The sequence below is a fragment of the Scyliorhinus torazame genome, chromosome 27, assembly GCF_047496885.1.
Source record: "Scyliorhinus torazame isolate Kashiwa2021f chromosome 27, sScyTor2.1, whole genome shotgun sequence".
Taxonomy (NCBI): domain Eukaryota; kingdom Metazoa; phylum Chordata; class Chondrichthyes; order Carcharhiniformes; family Scyliorhinidae; genus Scyliorhinus; species Scyliorhinus torazame.
This window is the reverse complement of record NC_092733.1, coordinates 5581843-5602071: the sequence shown is the minus strand read 5'-3', so window position 1 is coordinate 5602071 and position 20229 is coordinate 5581843. Positions and strand designations below refer to the sequence as shown.

General features: G+C 55.2%; 1 protein-coding gene across 2 annotated transcripts in view; it reads right to left on the bottom strand.

Annotated features, from left to right (window-relative positions):
- The window catches only part of LOC140403146 (DENN domain-containing protein 1B-like), a 100843-nt gene extending 88699 nt beyond the window's left edge, over positions 1-12144 (bottom strand). For both annotated transcript variants that reach the window (XM_072490828.1, XM_072490829.1), the window contains exon 1: positions 11993-12144. In XM_072490828.1, the coding sequence (XP_072346929.1) occupies positions 11993-12009 (17 nt within the window). In that variant the 5' untranslated portion in view covers positions 12010-12144. The remainder of the gene's footprint in view (positions 1-11992) is intronic.
- Positions 12145-20229: the final 8085 nt, after the last annotated feature.

Sequence of the window (20229 nt, the reverse complement as noted above, 5' to 3'; positions counted from 1 at the left end):
TCGAGGAGGTCACTAAGATGATTGATGCAGGTAGGGCAGTAGATGTTGTCTATATGGACTTCAGTAAGGCCTTTGACAAGGTCCCTCATGGTAGACTAGTACAAAAGGTGAAGTCACACGGGATCAGGGGTGAACTGGCAAGGTGGATACAGAACTGGCTAGGCCATAGAAGGCAGAGGGTAGCAATGGAGGGATGCTTTTCTAATTGGAGGGCTGTGACCAGTGGTGTTCCACAGGGATCAGTGCTGGGACCTTTGCTCTTTGTAGTATATATAAATGATTTGGAGGAAAATGTAACTGGTCTGATTAGTAAGTTTGCAGACGACACAAAGGTTGGTGGAATTGCGGATAGCGATGAGGACTGTCTGAGGATACAGCAGGATTTAGATTGTCTGGAGACTTGGGCGGAGAGATGGCAGATGGAGTTTAACCTGGACAAATGTGAGGTAATGCATTTTGGAAGGGCTAATGCAGGTAGGGAATATACAGTGAATGGTAGAACCCTCAAGAGTATTGAAAGTCAAAGAGATCTAGGAGTACAGGTCCACAGATCACTGAAAGGGGCTACACAGGTGGAGAAGGTAGTCAAGAAGGCATACGGCATGCTTGCCTTCATTGGCCGGGGCATTGAGTATAAGAATTGGCAAGTCATGTTGCAGCTGTATAGAACCTTAGTTAGGCCACACTTGGAGTATAGTGTTCAATTCTGGTCGCCACACTACCAGAAGGATGTGGAGGCTTTAGAGAGGGTGCAGAAGAGATTTACCAGAATGTTGCCTGGTATGGAGGGCATAAGCTATGAGGAACGATTGAATAAACTCGGTTTGTTCTCACTGGAACGAAGGAGGTTGAGGGGCGACCTGATAGAGGTATACAAAATTATGAGGGGCATAGACAGAGTGGATAGTCAGAGGCTTTTCCCCAGGGTAGAGGGGTCAATTACTAGGGGGCATAGGTTTAAGGTGAGAGGGGCAAAGTTTAGAGTAGATGTACGAGGCAAGTTTTTTACGCAGAGGGTAGTGGGTGCCTGGAACTCACTACCGGAGGAGGTAGTGGAGGCAGGGACGATAGGGACATTTAAGGGGCATCTTGACAAATATATGAATAGGATGGGAATAGAAGGATACGGACCCAGGAAGTGTAGAAGATTGTAGTTTAGTCGGGCAGTATGGTCGGCACGGGCTTGGAGGGCCGAAGGGCCTGTTCCTGTGCTGTACATTTCTTTGTTCTTTGTTTATTTCTTTGAAGCCTACTTGTGACAATAAGCGATTTTCATTTTTGTCTAAGAGTACGTCTATCCTCTTACTCCGAGGAAGAACCCACTCAAATGTGCCTTGGTCAAGTGCGCCCTATGTATCACTTTAAATTGTATTAAACTTAACCTTGCATACGATGAGGTGAAGTTGACCCTATGCGGAACCTCACTCCACACCCCCTACTCCAAAACCAAACTCAACTCTTCCTCCCATTTTCGCTTTGCTTCCTCCATCGAAGCCTTCTCCATCGCTAGCGGCTGCCCATAGAGATCTGAAATCCTTCCTTCCTCTCTCAGCAAGAGATAGAACTTTATCCATAGGTGAAGGGGCTGGTAACCTAGGAAATGAAGAAAACTCCTTCCGCACAAAGTCCTGCACCTGTCAATACCTGAACACATTCCTTCTCGGGAATTGGAACCTCTCCACCAACTCTTCCAGACCTACCCTCCACAAACAAATCCCTAAACCTCTCTACCCCCTCCCTCTCCCATGTCCTAAACGATGATTCCATCCCTGCCGGTACAAACCTATGGTTCCTGAAAAATGGCACCAGGAACGACATAGCTCTGAACTTAAAAGTGTTGTCTGAATTGATTCCATATTCTCAGAGAGGCCCTGCCAGTACCTGAACTCAGTCCCCCTCGGCACCTCAAACATCTCCCGCAGTTCCTCCAGCTCCGCAAATGTTCCCTCTGAGAACCTGACTCGCTCCAATCAAATTGAAGCGTTCTAGCTGCAGAGGAAGGAGGCCTCAGAGAACCTGGCTAAGGGGGTGGAGCCACTTAGGGCGGTGATCAAGCAGGTGGAGCAGAGGCAGGAGGCATAGGGCCTGGTGATCCGAAAGGTGGAGGAGTCAGTGAGGGAGCATGAGGATTGGTTGACCTCGCTGGAAACGGGCCAGAAAAGGCTGAGAGAGAAACTGGAAGATCTCGAGAGCCTGTGGATTGTGGGGATGCCCGAGGGCAGTGAAAGAGCGGAGGCACCAAGTACGTGGCCCGAATGCTGGAGAAGCTGATGGCAGAGGGGGTCTATGACCCACCTCTCGAGGTGGATCGAGCACACAGGGCACACAGGGAGGCCGCAGGTTGGGGGAGCTGCCGAGGGCGATGGTGGTGAGGCTGCAACATTCCCTCGACAAGGAGAAGATCTGGAGGGCGAGGCAGACCAGGAAGTGCACCTGGGAGAACGAGGTGCGTATTTATCAGGGTCTGGGAGCAGAGTAGGCCATGTGGAGTGCCGATACAACCAGATCAAGGCCGCCCTCTTCAGCAAGGGGCGATGTTTGGGGTCCTGTATCCCTGTTCGCTTGTGGGCTACTCTCCAGAAGCAAGACGAGGCTGAGGAAGGGATGGGTGGGGCAGGTGTTCCACTCGGGGCTGGGCATGAAGCTGGGGGGGGGGGGGGGGGGGGGGGGGTGGCGGTGTTTGTCTATAAGAAAGAGGCCTTTGAGGTGGGGAGTAGTGTAGCTGACCCGGGGGTAGGTAGGTGAGGGTCAATGGGAAGCTGGAAGAGACTCCGGTGATCCTGGTAAATGTCTATGCCCCAAATTGGGAAGAGGTGGAATTTGTGAGGTGGGTGCTAGGGAAGATATGCTGGATGCCGTTCTGTTTCATTATCGTGGCAAACTCTTCATTCATGAAGGGCGTCCCATTGTCTCGGTTTTCACAAACTACGGGCTCCAGGGACATGCGACCGGAGTGCTTCCTTGCTACCTACCGCATGACGCCACACATGTCGATGGGGATAGCCCCTGCAGAGCTGCTGATGGGCCGAGGGCTTAGAACTCGGTGGAGTCTCACATTTGCGATCCTCGGCGGGAAAGCGGAGGTGCTGCAGGAGGCGCAGAAGCGACACCGTGACTGGAGGCAGGGTCAGTCAGGGAACGCGGCCATTGTCCATAAATATGGAGACAGGGCACTCTGACTCCCTGGTGTGGAGCTGGAGGGAACGGGACTGATCTTTGACAAAGTTAGGATTCAGGAGAGAGTTTAGCGGAAGCACTTGGGCCACCTCAGGAAGGGGGAGCCTGCCTCCACGACGCCCAAACGGCAACATTGACATCCCCTCCGTGCCAGGAACCACCCTTCAGCCAAGGGTCCCAATCGTCTATATCCCAGCGCCCGGTCCAGCAGGAGGATGAGTCCGGCTTAGAAATGGACACGGATGTGTCCGTGCAGACCGACGATGTTGTGTCCAGGACCGAGGTTCTAGCAATAACACTTTCAGAGGTCGGACAGAAAAAGGCAGTCGACAAACAAATGTACAACACCCGACCCAGAGCCGCCACAAGCTGAGGTAGAGCCTCGGGCGAAGCGGCAAGAGCGCCCACTGTTGGCGGCTGAAGGGGAACTTTCAGACTGGGGGGCGGTTGTGGTGTCATAACCCCCAGGAGGACCACGGAAAACCATTGTCAATCTCCTCATGCGGCACGTGGAGTACGAACTTCCCAGGCAGGAGGCCACCCAGCTGGAGCTCGTTAAAGACATAAAAGCCGGCCCGAGCAGGGCCCAGGATTGTTGGCCGTTCTGACAAGGACTGGATTGGGAGAGAGTTACTGCCATGGGCAGAGTATTTTACATAGTTCAATAAATGCTTGTTCCACTACCACTGGATTCCTCAAGTTACTGAAAAAGATCAGCTCTCTGTGAAAGGAAAACCTAAGAACAGGTTACCACCTGGCCCTGCGGGGGTTGTGGGCTGGGAAAAAAATGGAGAACAGAGTTCATGGTCTGAATTTGTTGAATTCAATGTTAAGCTTAGAAGGCGTTAAAGTGCCGAATTGGAAGAGGAGGCATTTTTCTTCCAGTTTGTGTTGGGTTTTACTGGAACATTGCAGAATGCCAAGGGTAGAAAAGTGGACTTGAGAGCAAATGGTGAATTGAAATTGCAAGTGGCAGGAAGGTCAGAGTCGTGTTTGGGGACTGAGAGGAATTATGCAAAGCGGACTCGCAGTCTGCATTTGGTCTCCCCAACTTAGAAACTGCATCCTGAGCAGCGACTACAGGAGACTGTAAGTTCCAATGTGAAAACCGTGTGATACTAGGATCACACGAGGAACGGCAGGGATGAACACTTTGGCAGAACTTTGTTCGAAAGACAATAGGACACAAAAGGACTAAAGAATCCAAATGGGAAGTCGCCAAGCTTTGACTTGCTGGAGTAAGAACTATTCACAGAAAGGAGACTTCTGGTCAGATTGAGCCAGAATTCTCGTGAGATTCTGTCCATTCGTCAGTGATACAATTGCACCTATTAAACAGTTAGAAATAGAATGGACATTAGAAACAGGAAAAGGTCAAAATGTTTCTGCTTCCTCTGTGCTCAGGATCTTTTATTCTCAACCTTTACAGATTTGGCTCATCTATGTTGGGTTTCCATTAGTTCAGCAGTGTTCTGTAAAAGATTTAGAGATAGTATACAACAAATTAGATAGTATCTACAAACCCACTTTTGTAAGGGCCACGAAGAATCCAGCACGAGTTTTAAGGATACCAAGTAATAACATTTATTTACAATAACATATATATATAACAGCAGCAGCAACTTCCCTTGCTGCACACTCCTTCCTGCTGTTTCCAAACTGGCCAGCTTTATTTATACTAGGAGTTTACTAGTGGTTTCTCCGACCCCCTCATTGGGGAAGCTCATACTCCCACAGGATTGTGGGATTGTCATTAGTCCCCAGCCAATGGTAAGTAGGCCGGTTATAACATCCCTCCCCCCGCCCAAAGTCCAAGGAATCCACCGAAGACCCTGGCGAAGGAGGGCGTCGGACTCGTTTTGCCGCAGGCCGGACACCATTTGCACGCGGCGCTGGATCAGGCGGCGTGTAACGAGACAGAGACCGGCGCTTCCGTGATGAACGGCGCAACGGTTGTACATCCACGGCCCGTGGACCCGAGGATTCCCCCTCTGATGCATCCTGTGTCTCCATCTCGGAGTCAGAGTCTGCTACCTCCGTCATGTCAGCGACTCTATCTCCATTCGGTTCTGTAACGACCTGCGCAGGCTTTGAGTGAGGCACCAGCGGAAGATTGTGAGGACTACCTTCCCTTGTCTCTGGTCTCTGCGGCTATAGAAAAGAGCTCCGGGGGCGGGGAATCTTTTGAGGGGATAGTCTTCTGGACCGAACGTGGTCTACACGTTTGCGCTGGAGACGACCCTGGGCTTTCACCTGGTAAGATATAGGGCCCGTTTGGCGAAAGATTACGCCAGGAACCCACTGGGCACCACCAGCAAAATTCCGAACAAACACTGGGTCACCGGGCGCAAACTGCCGAATCGGCCGATGCCGAGAAAATCCCTGTCCCTGCCGTTCTTGTGTGCGGCGTACTTTTGCGCCAATGTCCGGGAAAACCATACTAAGGCGGGTGCGAAGTCTCCGGCCCATTAGGAGTTCTGCGGGAGCTACCCCAGTCACCGCATGGGGGGTGGTCCTATACGTAAACAAAAAGCGAGCCAGTCTCGTGTCCATTGATCCGGAAGACTGCTTCTTTAGGCCTCTTTTGAATGTCTGCACTGCGCGCTCTGCCAACCTATTTGAAGCCGGGTGGTAAGGGGCAGTGTGGATATGGCTTTTGCCGTTCATCTTCGTGAACCTCGCAAACTCCTCACTCGTGAATGGAGTGCCGTTATCCGTGACCAGCACCTCGGGGAGGCCATGCGTACTAAACGATAAACGCATCTTTTCAATTGTTGCGCAGGACGTTGTCCCCTGCATCTTATGCACCTCTAGCCATTTAGACTGGGCGTCAATTAATAGAAGGAACATGGATCCTTGAAAAGGGCCTGCGAAATCGACATGCAAGCGTGCCCAAGGCCGCCCTGGCCATTCCCAGTGATGTAGGGGCGTGGCTGGCGGAAGCTTCTGATGCTCCTGGCAAATGGAGCAGTTTTGGGCCATCTTCTCAATGTCGGTGTCGAGGCCTGGCCACCAGACATAACTCTGGGCCAACATTTTCATTTTGGTCACACCTGGATGCCCATTGTGCAAGTCTGTTAGTATCAGCTCCTGGCCTTTTTCCGGGACAATCACACGCGTCCCCCACAAGAGGATGCCGTCTTCCACGCTGAATTCTGACAGCTTGGAGGAAAATGCCCGCAACTCGCCTGGGAGCTGTCTATGCTGCCCACCATACAGGACTATGTGCCGAACCTTTGACAGGACTGGCTCCGTCTGGGTCCACTCACGGATCTGTGGTGCTGTGACAGGCAAGGTGTCCATAAAATTTAGGGTTGCAACCACCTCACCGGTCGTGGGGGTCGACATGGGGCCGGTCGATAAAGGCAGTCGGCTCAGTGCATCGTCATTTGCTATCTGCGTACCTGGTTTGTGCTCCAGAGAATACTCATATGCAGCAAGCAACAAAGCCCAGCGCTGGATCCATGCGGAAGCAATGGGCGGTATTGGCTTATCCTCTCTGAAAAGTCCCAGCAGAGGCTTATGATCAGTCACAATAGTGAAATGGCGGCCATACACGTACTGGTGGAAGTGTTTCACCGGAAAAACCACTGCCAGGCCCTCCTTCTCGATCTGCGCGTACTTTTTCTCCGTTGCAGTCAATGTGCGGGAGGCGAAAGCTATCGGTCGCTCGGCCCCGTTCTCCATCTTGTGGGACAGGACGGCCCCAATACCATACGGGGATGCATCACATGTGACGAGCAAAGGCTTTCCAGGATCATAGTGGGTTAGTAACCCAGACGACGACAATTGTTGCTTTACCCGCCGGAAAGCGGTTTCTTGCGGCTGACCCCAAACCCAGGTGTGATTTTTCTTTAGCAGAAGGTGTAAGGGGGCCAGCGTAGTTGCCAGATTGGGGAGGAACTTTCCGTAATAGTTTACGAGACCGAGAAAAGAACGAAGATGCGAAGTGTCAGTCGGGGCGGGGGCCTGTTGAATTGCACGCACCTTCTCTGCGACGGGGTGCAAACCTTCGCGGTCCACCCGATAACCTAGGTAGACTACTTCCTTTGCCTGAAATACGCACTTTGTGCGACGTAAACGGACTCCAGCCTCCGAAAAGCATCTAAGGATTGTAGTTTAGTCGGGCAGCATGATCGGCACGGGCTTGGAGGGCCGAAGGGCCTGTTCCTGTGCTGTACATTGCTTTGTTCTTTGTTTGTTCTTTGACAGCCTCCAGATTTTCCAAATGTTCCTGCTCCGACATCCCTGTAATCAAAACGTCATCTAAGTAGACAGCAACACGTGGTAAACCTCTCAAAATGCCCTCCATAACACGTTGAAAAATTGTGCAGGCAGAGGATACGCCAAAGGGCAACCGTGTATATTCATACAGGCCCCGGTGTGTATTAATCGTTACATATGGTCGGGAGGCAGGGTCCAGCTCCAACTGCAGGTAGGCGTGACTCATATCTAATTTTGTGAACGAGAGTCCACCTGCAAGCTTCGCGTAGAGATCCTCTATGCGAAGCATTGGATATCGGTTGAGTCGGGAAGCCATATTCACTGTAAGTTTATAGTCGCCACACAAATGAACTGTGGCATCTGGCTTCATTACAGGTACAATTGGTGCTGCCCAGTCAGCAAAACGGACGGGCCTGATAATACCCAAACTCTCCAAACGAGTGAGCTCCCCTTCTACCTTCTCGAGCAAGGCGTAAGGCACCGGGCGCGCCCGGAAATAGCACGGCGTGGCTCCTGGTTCGACTTGGATACGGGCTACGGCCCCTTTAATTTTCCCCAAACCAGGCTGGAATACACCTGGGTATCGTCTTAGCACCTCAGTCAACCCTTCAGAAACTGTTTGGAGGATGTGCTGCCATTGCAACCGCAAATGGCGCAACCAGTCCCGACCCAACAGGCTGGGCCCAAGTGGGAAACGCCCCTCCTGGCGTCCATAAACAACAGGGGTCATTGTAGTTCCTGCAATGTCCAGTGGTTCCCCCGTGTAGGTGGCCAACCTGGCCTGTGAGTCGGTTAATGTAAGGGTCTGTATACCCTGCTTGATGCAGTCGAATGTCCTCTGGGTGATCACGGAGACCGCTGCGCCAGTATCCAACTCCATCTCAAGCGGGTGGCCATTGACCCGTACTGTCACCTTAATGGGGGCCACACGGGGAGCTGCCACACAATGCAGCTGCAGGCAGTCGTCCTCCGTCTCCACGTCCTCAGGAGTAGTCGCCGCAGGTTCATCCACATGGAAGGTACGGCCCCTGGGCTGGTCCCAGTTACGGCCCCTGGGCTGGTCCCAGTTTCGGTCGGAACGACGGCCCCTCTGGCGCCCCCAGGACTGCCGTCCGCGACGGGGTCGGCGCCTACAAGTCTGACATGGACATGGCTCCTCATCCATTGGTTCTGGAGAAGGCTCCCTTCGGGGAGGAATGTCCGACGGCCACTGGCGTCGCTCCGGACGTTGCCTCGCTCAAGGTACCGCAGGAGTGCGGGGGGATGTTTTCGGACGGAAGCGGTTGTGCCCCAAGGCATGCACCTCCATTCCCTGTAGCTCCTGCACTCCTCGTTCTGCGCTCTCTCGGGACAATACTATTTGAATGGCCTGTTGAAAAGTCAATGTTGGCTCAGCTAACAACTTTCTCTGGGTGGCCGCATTGTTAATACCACAAACCAAACGGTCGCGTAACATTTCTGACAAGGTCTCACCATAGTCACAGTACTCCGCAATCCTGCGTAGCCTGGATAGAAAATCGGCAAGCGATTCTCCAGGGGTCCTCTCAGCGGTATTAAACCGGTAATGCTGGACTATCGTGGACGGGGTTGGGTTAAAATGTTGCCCCACTATATTCACAAGTTCATCAAACGTTTTGGTGTCCGGCGCAGCTGGGTACGTAAGGCTCCTAATCACCCCAAACGTATGCGGGCCGCAGGCGGTGAGCAATATGACCACCTGGCGCTTGTTTTCGGTGATATTGTTTGCCCGGAAATAGTAACGCATCCGTTGTGTGTACTGGTTCCAGCTTTCCAGCGCAGCATCAAAAACATCCAAACGTCCGTACAGAGGCATGGCATAATAGAAAACAACTTCCAACCTGTATCCAACAAAAATCCAGGGAGGTGGCTTCAGCAGTGTAGACAGCTATTTGCTTTAACCCTCGTCGCCAGTTTTGTGAGGGCCACGAAGAATCCAGCATGAGTTTTAAGGCTACCAAGTAATAACATTTATTTACAATAACATATATATATAACAGCAGCAGCAACTTCCCTTGCTGCACACTCCTTCCTGCTGGTTCCTGAACTGGCCAGCTTTATTTATACTTGGAGTTTACTAATGGTTTCTCCGCCCCCCTCATTGGGGAAGCTCATACTCCCACAGGATTGTGGGATTGTCATTAGTCCCCAGCCAATGGTAAGTAGGCAGGTTATAACACCCACCATCGGAATTGGGTGAAATTCAGTCCGGTGGTGGTGGCCACATTGAAAATATGGAGGCAATTTCGGCAGCATTTTAGGTTATAGGCGGGGTTGAAGTTGATGCCTATCTGGGGGAACCAGAGGAGTTTGGGTTCACACAGGGAGAGGTTTTCAGGTACACGCTGTAATGATATGTATATATGCAGATAACTAAAGGGTTAATTATAACATCTAACTGTAAACTACCAATAAAGGGAACCACTAGATCCCACTATAAGTATCAGCTCCCAGAGGATCTTGGTGTCTTTTAACCCAGGAGTGACTAGGCAGCAGTGCTGTATGTGAGATAGATCACAGCACAGTTAGCACGTGTAGTTTTGAATCAGTTAATACAGGCAGCACGGTAGCACAAGTGATTAGCACTGTGGCTTCACAGCGCCAGGGCCCCAGGTTCGATTCCCCGCTGGGTCACTGTCTGTGCGGAGTTTGCACGTTCTCCCCGTGTGTGCGTGGGTTTTCTCCGGGTGCTCCGGTTTCCTCCCACAGTCCAAAGACGTGCAGGTTAGGTGGATTGGCCATGCTAAATTACCCGTAGTGTCCATAAGGGTTGGGAGGGGTTATTGGGTTGCGGGGAAAAGGTGGAAGTGAGGGATTAATGTGGGTCGGTGCAGACTCGATGGGCCGAATGGCCTCCTTCTGCACTGTATGTTCTATGTAATCTATGTACAATAATATTTAATTATTTGATTATTAGTGATAGTTCTGTAGAGTGTCGAACTCAATTATAATTAATTGTTATTTAATAAATTAGTTTGCTTTAAGTTGAAGACTCGTGGTTTTTTCAGGATCACACCATCAGACCTTCTGGATATACAGCAACTAGTAATGATACATATTACTGAACCCGGTAATATAACTCATGCAGGTGTGGGATTTCGTGAAAAAGGTTTCCACAATTTTTCTGTGTGGCACCATCCTCCTCTCCGTTGGAGGGGGTGCTGTTGGTGATGGGGAGGGGTCGTCTCGGCGATCTGTGGGAGGATTTTGGAGGAGGATATGGCGTCTCTTGATTGGGTTAAGGCCAAGTGGGAGGAGGAGCTGGGGATGGCGCTGGAGGAGGGGCTGTGGTCTGAGGTGTTGCGGAGGGTGAATGCCTAAACCTTGTGTGTGAGGCTGGGATTGATACAGATGGAGGTAGTGCATAGAGCGCGCTTGACAAAGTCGAGGATGAGCCGGTTGTTTGAAGGCGTGGAGGATACATGTGAGCGGTGTGGGAGGGGCCCGGCCAATCACGCGCATGTATTCTGGTCCGACCCTAAGTTGGAGAAATTTTGGAGGTTGTTCTTCAGCCCCATGTTGCCGCTCCTGCACATGGAGTTGGAGCCAGTCCCCTGGGGGCCATATTTGGCGTGTTGGACTTACTGGACGGGAGTGGGGGCAGATGTTTTAGCCTTCGCCTCACTGATCGCTCGCAGGCGGGTCCTGGGGTGGAGGGGGGTGTAGGTCTCTGCCCTGTGCCTGGGTGTGGCTGGGGGATCGAATGGAGCTTTTGTATCTGGAAAAGGTGAAATTTGCTTTGTGAGTGAGGGGTTCCACAAGAGATGGATTCTGTTGGTACTACATTTCAAGGAGCTGGTTACCTTCAGCTTAGGGGGAGGAGAGCAAAGTGGGGTGTTTGGTTGAGGTTACTGGTGGGGAGGGGTGGGTGTAGGGGGTTTGTATTGTTTGTTTTGTGCTTTAAAATGTTAAATTGTCAAAAACTTGCACAAAAATTTTTCAAAAAAGAAATTGAGTGAAACAGTTTCTTACAAACTACCCACTGAGTTTGTTCAACATCCGCTCTCTGTGCTATTCGAAAGCTTCTTACTTTCTGACTGATGATTTAGATTTGTGAAGATCAAGTTTCTGTCAGATTATTGAGTGTAATCAGTAGAACCTGGGATGAAACAACGACACACAACAGGACAGAGTTGAGAATGATCTGCATCCATCAGGTCACAAACCTGTGTTAGGTTTTCACCTCACACTAACTTCCTTTGTAGCAACCATTTTGTTATCACTTAATCTCTTGTACAGACTTAATCCCAGGTGCACAGGCAACATTACCCTCTCCCAGCCCTTGCCCATCAGCTATATTTGTTGACAAAAGTTAAAGCATTGGCAAACAAGTTAAAAGTGAGACTAAGGAAATCATTATTTAAATTCACTTCAACTCTACAAAGCCACCTGTTGATTCAAGCATCAGCGAAATTGTGGTTTCAGCTCCTTCCTTTCAACCCGCGATTTCTCCTCAAACAGCTAACTTGTCTCACAAGCACGAACGAAGCAGAGCAACAGCAGAGAAGGAAAGAAATGCAACAGACAAAATAAGGAAACTGTTGCAATCTTGTAATCGCATTGAATCTCTTACTTGATTCTGGATCCCATGGTTGTCTACATGGCCAGCATTCCCAGCTGTAATGAATCCTAGTCTGGATTTGGACAGATCATGGAGTTTGGGAAGAGTTGGAAGTGGGGGATAGTGCGGGGTGCCCCGTGCCTCAGTTGTTTGATGGCGTTTTGTGCCAGTATGTAATGCTGCGATGCTTCCGTTATGCTGTAGGAAGTGTGTGACGTGCCACTCGGAGCAGTCACTATATATAGTGGGACCACAGGCTGAGTATTCAGAGCGTTATTATTAACAGTGGGGCCATGGCACACAGGTTACTGCACAATAATTATTCTCCTGACATCAGTCCTCATTTTACCGCATTAAAAAAAAGAAGTATATTTATTGAGGTTTTACATTTTAACAAGCAATGCAAAAAAACCCACAGGAATGGTGCAAACAGCGGGGGGAAAAAAAGCTTGATGAAGAAGAGAAAAAACTGCTGATTCAAACAAGAAAAAATCCTGATCATAAGGGGGGGGGGTGGGGGGGGGCGCCAGTCTATCAACCAAAATACAGGCCCCGGATCAGCCCCACCCCCACCCCCCTGTGTACAGAATAATCCATATGTCACGGATATCTCCAAAACAGAGCTCAGCCTCTCAGGCTGTCCCCTAATAAGTGGCTTTGAGAAGGGACATCCTGGGCTCCAGGGGGCAACAGGACCACAGCACCAGACCTGGCCGAGCACATCCTGACACACAGGAGTTAGTACCCCCAGGACCTCCAGCACATGCCAAAACCGACATCCCAGCTGGTACTGCACCTCACCAACCACACCCAGGGCAGTGCACCATCCCCACTGACACAAAAAAAGATTATGCCACTGATACGCAACCAATATACACAAGTCGAACGTACTTAGTAACTGAGGCTTTAATACTCTAAGAACTGATCCCCAGCAGCTTCGGTACAGAAAGTGAAGGCTGCTGGGACGGCACCGTCTCTTATACTCCGCCTTCAGGGCGGAGCTACTTCGCACAGCCAATGGTGGACTCCAAGGTCTCAACCAATGGCGTCGGGCTCTCAGGTGCCGCAATACCTGGTACTACCACATTCACCCCCTGTTAAGAAGGAGTCCGGTGGGGGTGTTGGCCAGTGAAAAAATGTTTTGCCCTTCACATGGTAGGACCAGGTATTGAGGCACCGTACAGCCGAGGATTGAATAACAGTGTTCATTTAACGTTAGTGTCCGAGTCAGGATGAAGCAATAAGGCGCTCGGGCGGCCTGGTTGACCTCTTGGAGCGTCGGAGCTTTGGTGGTGATCCTGGTGTGGGTCCCGGTGGATGCGACTCCGGGAGCATAGTTTCGGTCTCGTCGGCAGTTTTGTCACCCCTGGGCGGCGCTGTTGGGGCAAGCGGTTGACGTGGGGGGGGGAACCCTGTAGGGGGCGCCGATGAGTGGCCAGGCCAAGGCAGGAGTGGCGGGAGTACTGAGCACTCCCACTGTTGCGGGGGCGGTGGGGGTAATGGGTCAGGAGCGCGTGGGGTTCCGGCTGGCGGCAGGTTCCAGAGGGAGACCGTGTCTTGCCTGCCGTCGGGGAACGCCACGTATGCGTACTGGGGGTTAGCGTGCAGCAGGTGGATCCTCGCGACCAACGGGTCCGACTTGTGCACCCGCACATGCCTCCGAAGCAGGATGGGCCCGGGTGTTGCTAGCCAGGTTGGGAGCGACGTGCGGGAGGAGGACTTCCTGGGGAAGACAAGGAGACGTTCATGAGGTGTCTGATTGGTAGTTGCACAGAGCAGCGACCGGATGGCGTGGAGGGCCACCGGGAGGACTTCCTGCCAGCGGGAGACTGGGAGATTCCTGGACCGTAGGGCCAGTAGGACGGTCTTCCAGATCGTTCCGTTCTCCCACTCTACCTGCCCGTTTCCCCGGGGGTTGTAACTGGTCGTCCTGCTCGAGGCGATGCCTTTGCTGAGCAGGAATTGACGCAGTTCCTCATAAAGGAGGACCCCCTATCACTGTGTATGTAGGTGGGGAAACCGAACAGTGTAAAGATACCCTGGAGGGCCTTGGTGATCGTGGATGCTGTCATGACGGGACAGGGGATGGCGAATTGGAAACCAAGAGTACTTGTCAATCACGTTCAGGAAATACGTGTTGCGGTCGGTGGAGGGGAGGGGGCCTTTGAAGTCCATGCTGAGGCGTTCAAAGGGACGGGAAGCCTTTATTAGGTGCACCCTCTCTGGCCGGTAGAAGTGCGGTTTGCACTCCGCGCAGATTTGGCAGTCCCTGGTGACTGTCCTGACCTCCTCGATGGAGTAGGGCAGGTTGCGGGTCTTAACAAAGTGGAAGAAACGAGTGACCCCCGGGTGGCAGAGGTCCTCGTGGAGGGCTCGGAGGCGATCTACTTGTGCTGTGGCGCAAGTGCCGCGGGAAAGGGCATCAGGAGGCTCGTTTAGCTTCCCGGGACGATACAAGATCTCGTAGTTGTAGGTGGAGAGTTCTATCCTCCACCGCAAGATCTTGTCGTTTTTAATCCTGCCCCGCTGTGCGTTATCGAACATGAAGGCAACCGACCGTTGGTCAGTAAGGAGAGTGAACCTCCTGCCGGCCAGGTAATGCCTCCAATGCCTCACAGCCTCTACCATGGCCTGGGCCTCCTTTTCGACCGAGGAGTGGCGAATTTCGGAGGCATGGAGGGTACAGGAGAAGAAAGCCACGGGCCTGCCCGCTTGGTTGAGGGTGGCAGCCAGAGCTACGTCGGACGCATCGCTCTCGACCTGGAAGGGGAGGGACTCATCGATGGCGCGCATCGTGGCCCTTGCAATGTCTGCTTTGATGCGGCTGAAAGCATGGCGGGCCTCGGTCGACAGGGGGAAGGTCGTTGACTGGATTAGGGGTCGGGCTTTGTCAGCGTAGTTCGGGACCCACTGGGCGTAATAGCTGAAGAACCCGAGGCAGCGCTTCAGGACCTTGAGGCAGTGAGGGACGGGGAACTCCATAAGGGGGCGCATGCGTTCGGGGTCGGGGCCTATAACTCCGTTCCGCACTACATCGCTGAGGATGGCTAGGCGGTCGGTGCGGAACACGCATTTATCCTTGTTATACGTGAGGTTCAGGATGTTTGCGGTCTGGAGGAATTTCATAGAACTTACAGTGCAGAAGGAGGCCATTCGGCCCATCAAGTCTGCACCGGCTCTTGGAAAGAGCACCCCACCCAAGCCCACACCACCCTATCCCCATAACCCAGTAACCCCACTCAACCAACACTAAGGGCAATTTTGGACACTAAGGGCAATTTAGCATGGCCAATCCACCTAACCTGCACATCTTTGGACTGTGGGAGGAAACCGGAGCACCCGGAGGAAACCCACGCACACACGGGGAGAACGTGCAGACTCCGCACAGACAGTGATCCAGCCGGGAATCGAACCTGGGACCCTGGAGCTGTGAAGCAATTGCGCTAACCACTATGCTACCGTGCTGCCCCTGATTTGCTGAGGTTGGTGTCGTGGTCCTGCTGGTCGTGGCCGCAGATGGTGATGTTGTCAAGATACGGGAAAGTAGCGCGTAAGCCGTACCGGTCAACCATTCGGTCCATCTCTCGCTGGAAGACCGAGACCCCATTAGTGACACCACAGGGAACCCTTAAAAATTGGTAGAGCCGCCCATCTGCTTCGAAGGCAGTGTATGCACCGTCACTATTACGGAGGGGTAGCTTGTGGTAGGCGGACTTGAGATCCACCGTGGAGAAGACCTTATATTGCGCGATCCTGTTTACCAGGTCGGATATGCGGGGGAGAGGGTACGCGTCCAGCTGCGTAAACCTGTTGATGGTCTGGCTGTAGTCAATGACCATCCTATGTTTCTCCCCGGTCTTTACCACCACTATCTGAGCTCTCCAGGGACTGTTGCTCGCTTTGATGACCCCTTTCCTCAGCAGCATTTGGACCTCTGACCTGATAAAGGTCCGGTCCTGGGCGCTGTACCGTCTGCTCCTGGTGGCGACGGGTTTGCAATCCGGGGTGAGGTTTGCAAACAGGGAAGGCGGGTCGACCTTAAGGGTCGCGAGGCCGCAGACAGTAAGGGGGGGGTCTCGGGCCGCCAAATTTAAATGTTAATATCTGCAGGTGGCATTGGAAATCCAGCCCCAGGAGAGTAGCCGCGCAGAGGTGCGGCAGGACATACAGTCGGAAATTATCGAATTTCCGACCTTGGACGGTGAGGTTCGCAAGGCAGAACCCCTTTATCTCCACCGAGTGTGACCCGGAGGCCAGGGAGATCCTTTAATTTACGGGGTTGTTATAACCTGCCTACTAACCATTGGCTGGGGACTAATGACAATCCCACAATCCTGTGGGAGTATGAGCTTCCCCAATGAGGGGGGCGGAGAAACCATTAGTTACCGCCGATCAGCGTTACCGGGCGCGGATCAACGTTACCGAGAGACCCCAGCCGGGCGGCGATCAGTGTTACCGGGAGACCCCAGCCGGGTGCCGATCAGCGTTACCGTGATACCCCAGCCAGGTGCCGATCAGTGTTACCGAGAGACCCCAGCCAGGCATCGATCAGCGTTACCGTGAGACCCCAGCCAGGTGCCGATCAGCGTTACCGAGAGACCCCAGCCGGGTGCCGATCAGCATTACCGGGAGACCCCAGCCAGGTGCCGAACAGCGTTGCCGAGAGACCCCAGCCGGGCGCCGATCAGCGTTACCGGGAGACCCCAGCCAGGTGCCGATCAGCGTTACCGAGAGACCCCAGCAGGGCGCCGATCAGCGTTACCGGGAGACCCCAACGGGGCGCCGATCAGCGTTACTGGGAGACCCCAGCCGGGCGCCGATCAGCGTTACCGGGAGACCCCAGCCAGGTGCCGATCAGCGTTACCGAGAGACCCCAGCAGGTGCCGATCAGCGTTACCGAGAGACCCAAGCCAGGCACCGATCAGCGTTACCGGGAAACCCCAGCCGGGCGCCGATCAGCTTTACCGAGAGACCCCAGCCAGGCGCCGATCAGTGTTGCCGGGAGACCCCAGCGGGCGCCGATCAGCGTTACCTGGAGACCCCAGCCGGGCACCGATCAGCGTTACCGAGAGACCCCAGCCGGGCGGCGATCAGCGTTACCGGGAGACCCCAGCCGCGCACCGATCAGCGTTACCGGGAGACCCCAGCCGGGCACCGATCAGCGTTACCGGGAGACCCCAGCCGGGCGGCGATCAGCGTTACCGGGAGACCACAGCCAAGCGTCGATCAGCGTTACCGGGAGACCCCAGCCAGGCGCTGATCAGTGATACCGGGAGACCCCAGCCGGGTGCCGATCAGCGTTACCGGGAGACCCCAGCAGGGCGCCGATCAGCGTTACCGGGAGACCCCAGCCAGGTGCCGATCAGCTTTACCGAGAGACCCAAGCCAGGCACCGATCAGCGTTACCGGGCGACCCCAGCCGTGCGCCGATCAGCTTTACCGAGAGACCCCAGCCAGGCGCCGATCAGTGTTACCGGGAGACCCCAGCCGGGCGCCGATCAGCGTTACCGGGAGACCCCAGCCGGGCGCCGATCAGCGTTACCGAGAGACCCCAGCCGGGCGGCGATCAGCGTTACGGGGAGACCACAGCCGTGCGCCGATCAGCATTACCGGGAGACCAAAGCCGGGCGGCGATCAGCGTTACCGGGAGACCCCTGGCCGGGCACCGATCAGCATTACCGGGAGACCCCAGCCGGGCGGCGATCAGCATTACCGGGAGACCACAGCCGGGCACCGATCAGCGTTACCGGGAGACCCCAGCCGGGCACCGATCTGCGTTACCAGGAGACCCCAGCCGGGCGGCGATCAGCGTTACCGGGAGACACCAGCCGGGCACCGATCAGCGTTACCGGGAGACCAAAGCCAGGTGCCGATCAGCGTTACCGTGAGACCCCAGCCGGGCACCGATCAGCGTTACCGAGAGACCCCAGCCGGGCGCAGATCAGCGTTACCGGGAGACCCCAGCTGGGCGCCGATCAGCTTTACCGGGAGACCCCAGCCAGGCGCCGATCAGTGTTACCGGGAGACTCCAGATGGGCGCCGATCAGCGTTACCGGGAGACCCCAGCCGGGCCCCGATCAGCGTTACCGAGAGACCCCAGCCGGGCACCGATCAGCGTTACCGGGAGAACCCAGCCGGGCACCGATCAGCATTACCGGGAGACACCAGCCGGGCGGCGATCAGCGTTACCGGGAGACCCAAGCCGGGCGCCGATCAGCGTTACTGAGAGACCACAGCCAAGCGCCGATCAGCGTTACCGGGAGACCCCAGTCGGGCGCCGATCAGCGTTACCGGGAGACCCCAGCCAGGCGCCGATCAGTGTTACCGGGAGACCCCAGCCGGGTGCCGATCAGCGTTACCGGGAGACCCCAGCGGGGCGCCGATCAGCTTTACCGAGAGACCCAAGCCAGGCACCGATCAGCGTTACCGGGAGACCCCAGCCGGGCGCTGAACTTCTTTACCGAGAGATCCCAGCCAGGCGCTGATCAGCGTTAACGGGAGACCCCAGCCGGGCGCCGATCAGCGTTACCGGGAGACCCCAGCCGGGCACCGATCAGCGTTACCAGGAGACCCCAGCCGGGCGGCGATCAGCGTTGCCGGGAGACCACAGCCGGGCACCGATCAGTGTTACCGGGAGACCCCAGCCGGGCACCGATCAGTGTTACCGGGAGACCCCAGCCGGGCGGCGATCAGCGTTACCGGGAGACACGAGCCAGGCACCGATCAGCGTTACCGGGAGACCACAGCCAGGTGCCGATCAGCGTTACCGTGAGACCCCAGCCAGGCACCGATCAGCATTACCGGGAGACCACAGCCGGGCACCGATCAGCGTTACCGAGAGACACCAGCCAGGCGCCGATCAGCGTTACCGGGAGACCCCAGCCGGGCGCCGATCAGCGTTACCGGGCGCGGATCAACGTTACCGAGAGACCCCAGCCGGGCGGCGATCAGCGTTACCGGGAGAACCCAGCCGGGTGCCGATCAGCGCTACCGGGAGACCCCAGCCAGATGCCGATCAGCGTTACCGGGAGACCCCAGCTGTGTGCCGATCAGCGTTACCGTGAGACCACAGCCAGGTGCCGATCAGTGTTACCGAGAGAACCCAGCCAGGCATCGATCAGCGTTACCGTGAGACCCCAGCCAGGTGCCGATCAGCGTTACCGAGAGACCCCAGCCGGGCACCGATCAGCGTTACCGTGAGACCTCAGCCAGGTGCCGATCAGCGTTACCGGGAGACGCCAGCCAGGTGCCGATCAGCGTTACCGGGAGACCCCAGCCGGGCGCCGATCTGCGTTACCGGGAGACCCCAGCGGGGCGCCGATCAGCTTTACCGAGAGACCCAAGCCAGGTACCGATCAGCGTTACCGGGAGACCCCAGCCAGGCGCCGATCAGTGATACCGGGAGACCCCAGCCGGGTGCCGATCAGCGTTACCGGGAGACCCCAGCAGGGCGCCGATCAGCGTTACCGGGAGACCCCAGCCGGGTGCCGATCAGCTTTACCGAGAGACCCAAGCCAGGCACCGATCAGCGTTACAGGGCGACCCCAGCCGTGCGCCGATCAGCTTTACCGAGAGACCCCAGCCAGGCGCCGATCAGTGTTACCGGGAGACCCCAGCCGGGCGCCGATCAGCGTTACCGGGAGACCCCAGCCGGGCGCCGATCAGCGTTACCGAGAGACCCCAGCCGGGCGGCGATCAGCGTTACGGGGAGACCACAGCCGTGCGCCGATCAGCATTACCGGGAGACCCAAGCCGGGCGGCGATCAGCGTTACCGGGAGACCCCAGCCGGGCACCGATCAGCATTACCGGGAGACCCCAGCCGGGTGGCGATCAGCATTACCGGGAGACCACAGCCGGGCACCGATCAGCGTTACCGGGAGACCCCAGCCGGGCACCGATCTGCGTTACCAGGAGACCCCAGCCGGGCGGCGATCAGCGTTACCGGGAGACACCAGCCGGGCACCGATCAGCGTTACCGGGAGACCAAAGCCAGGTGCCGATCAGCGTTACCGTGAGACCCCAGCCGGGCACCGATCAGCGTTACCGAGAGACCCCAGCCGGGCGCAGATCAGCGTTACCGGGAGACCCCAGCTGGGCGCCGATCAGTGTTGCCGGGAGACCCCAGCGGGCGCCGATCAGCGTTACCTGGAGACCCCAGCCGGGCACCGATCAGCGTTACCGAGAGACCCCAGCCGGGCGGCGATCAGCGTTACCGGGAGACCCCAGCCGGGCACCGATCAGCGTTACC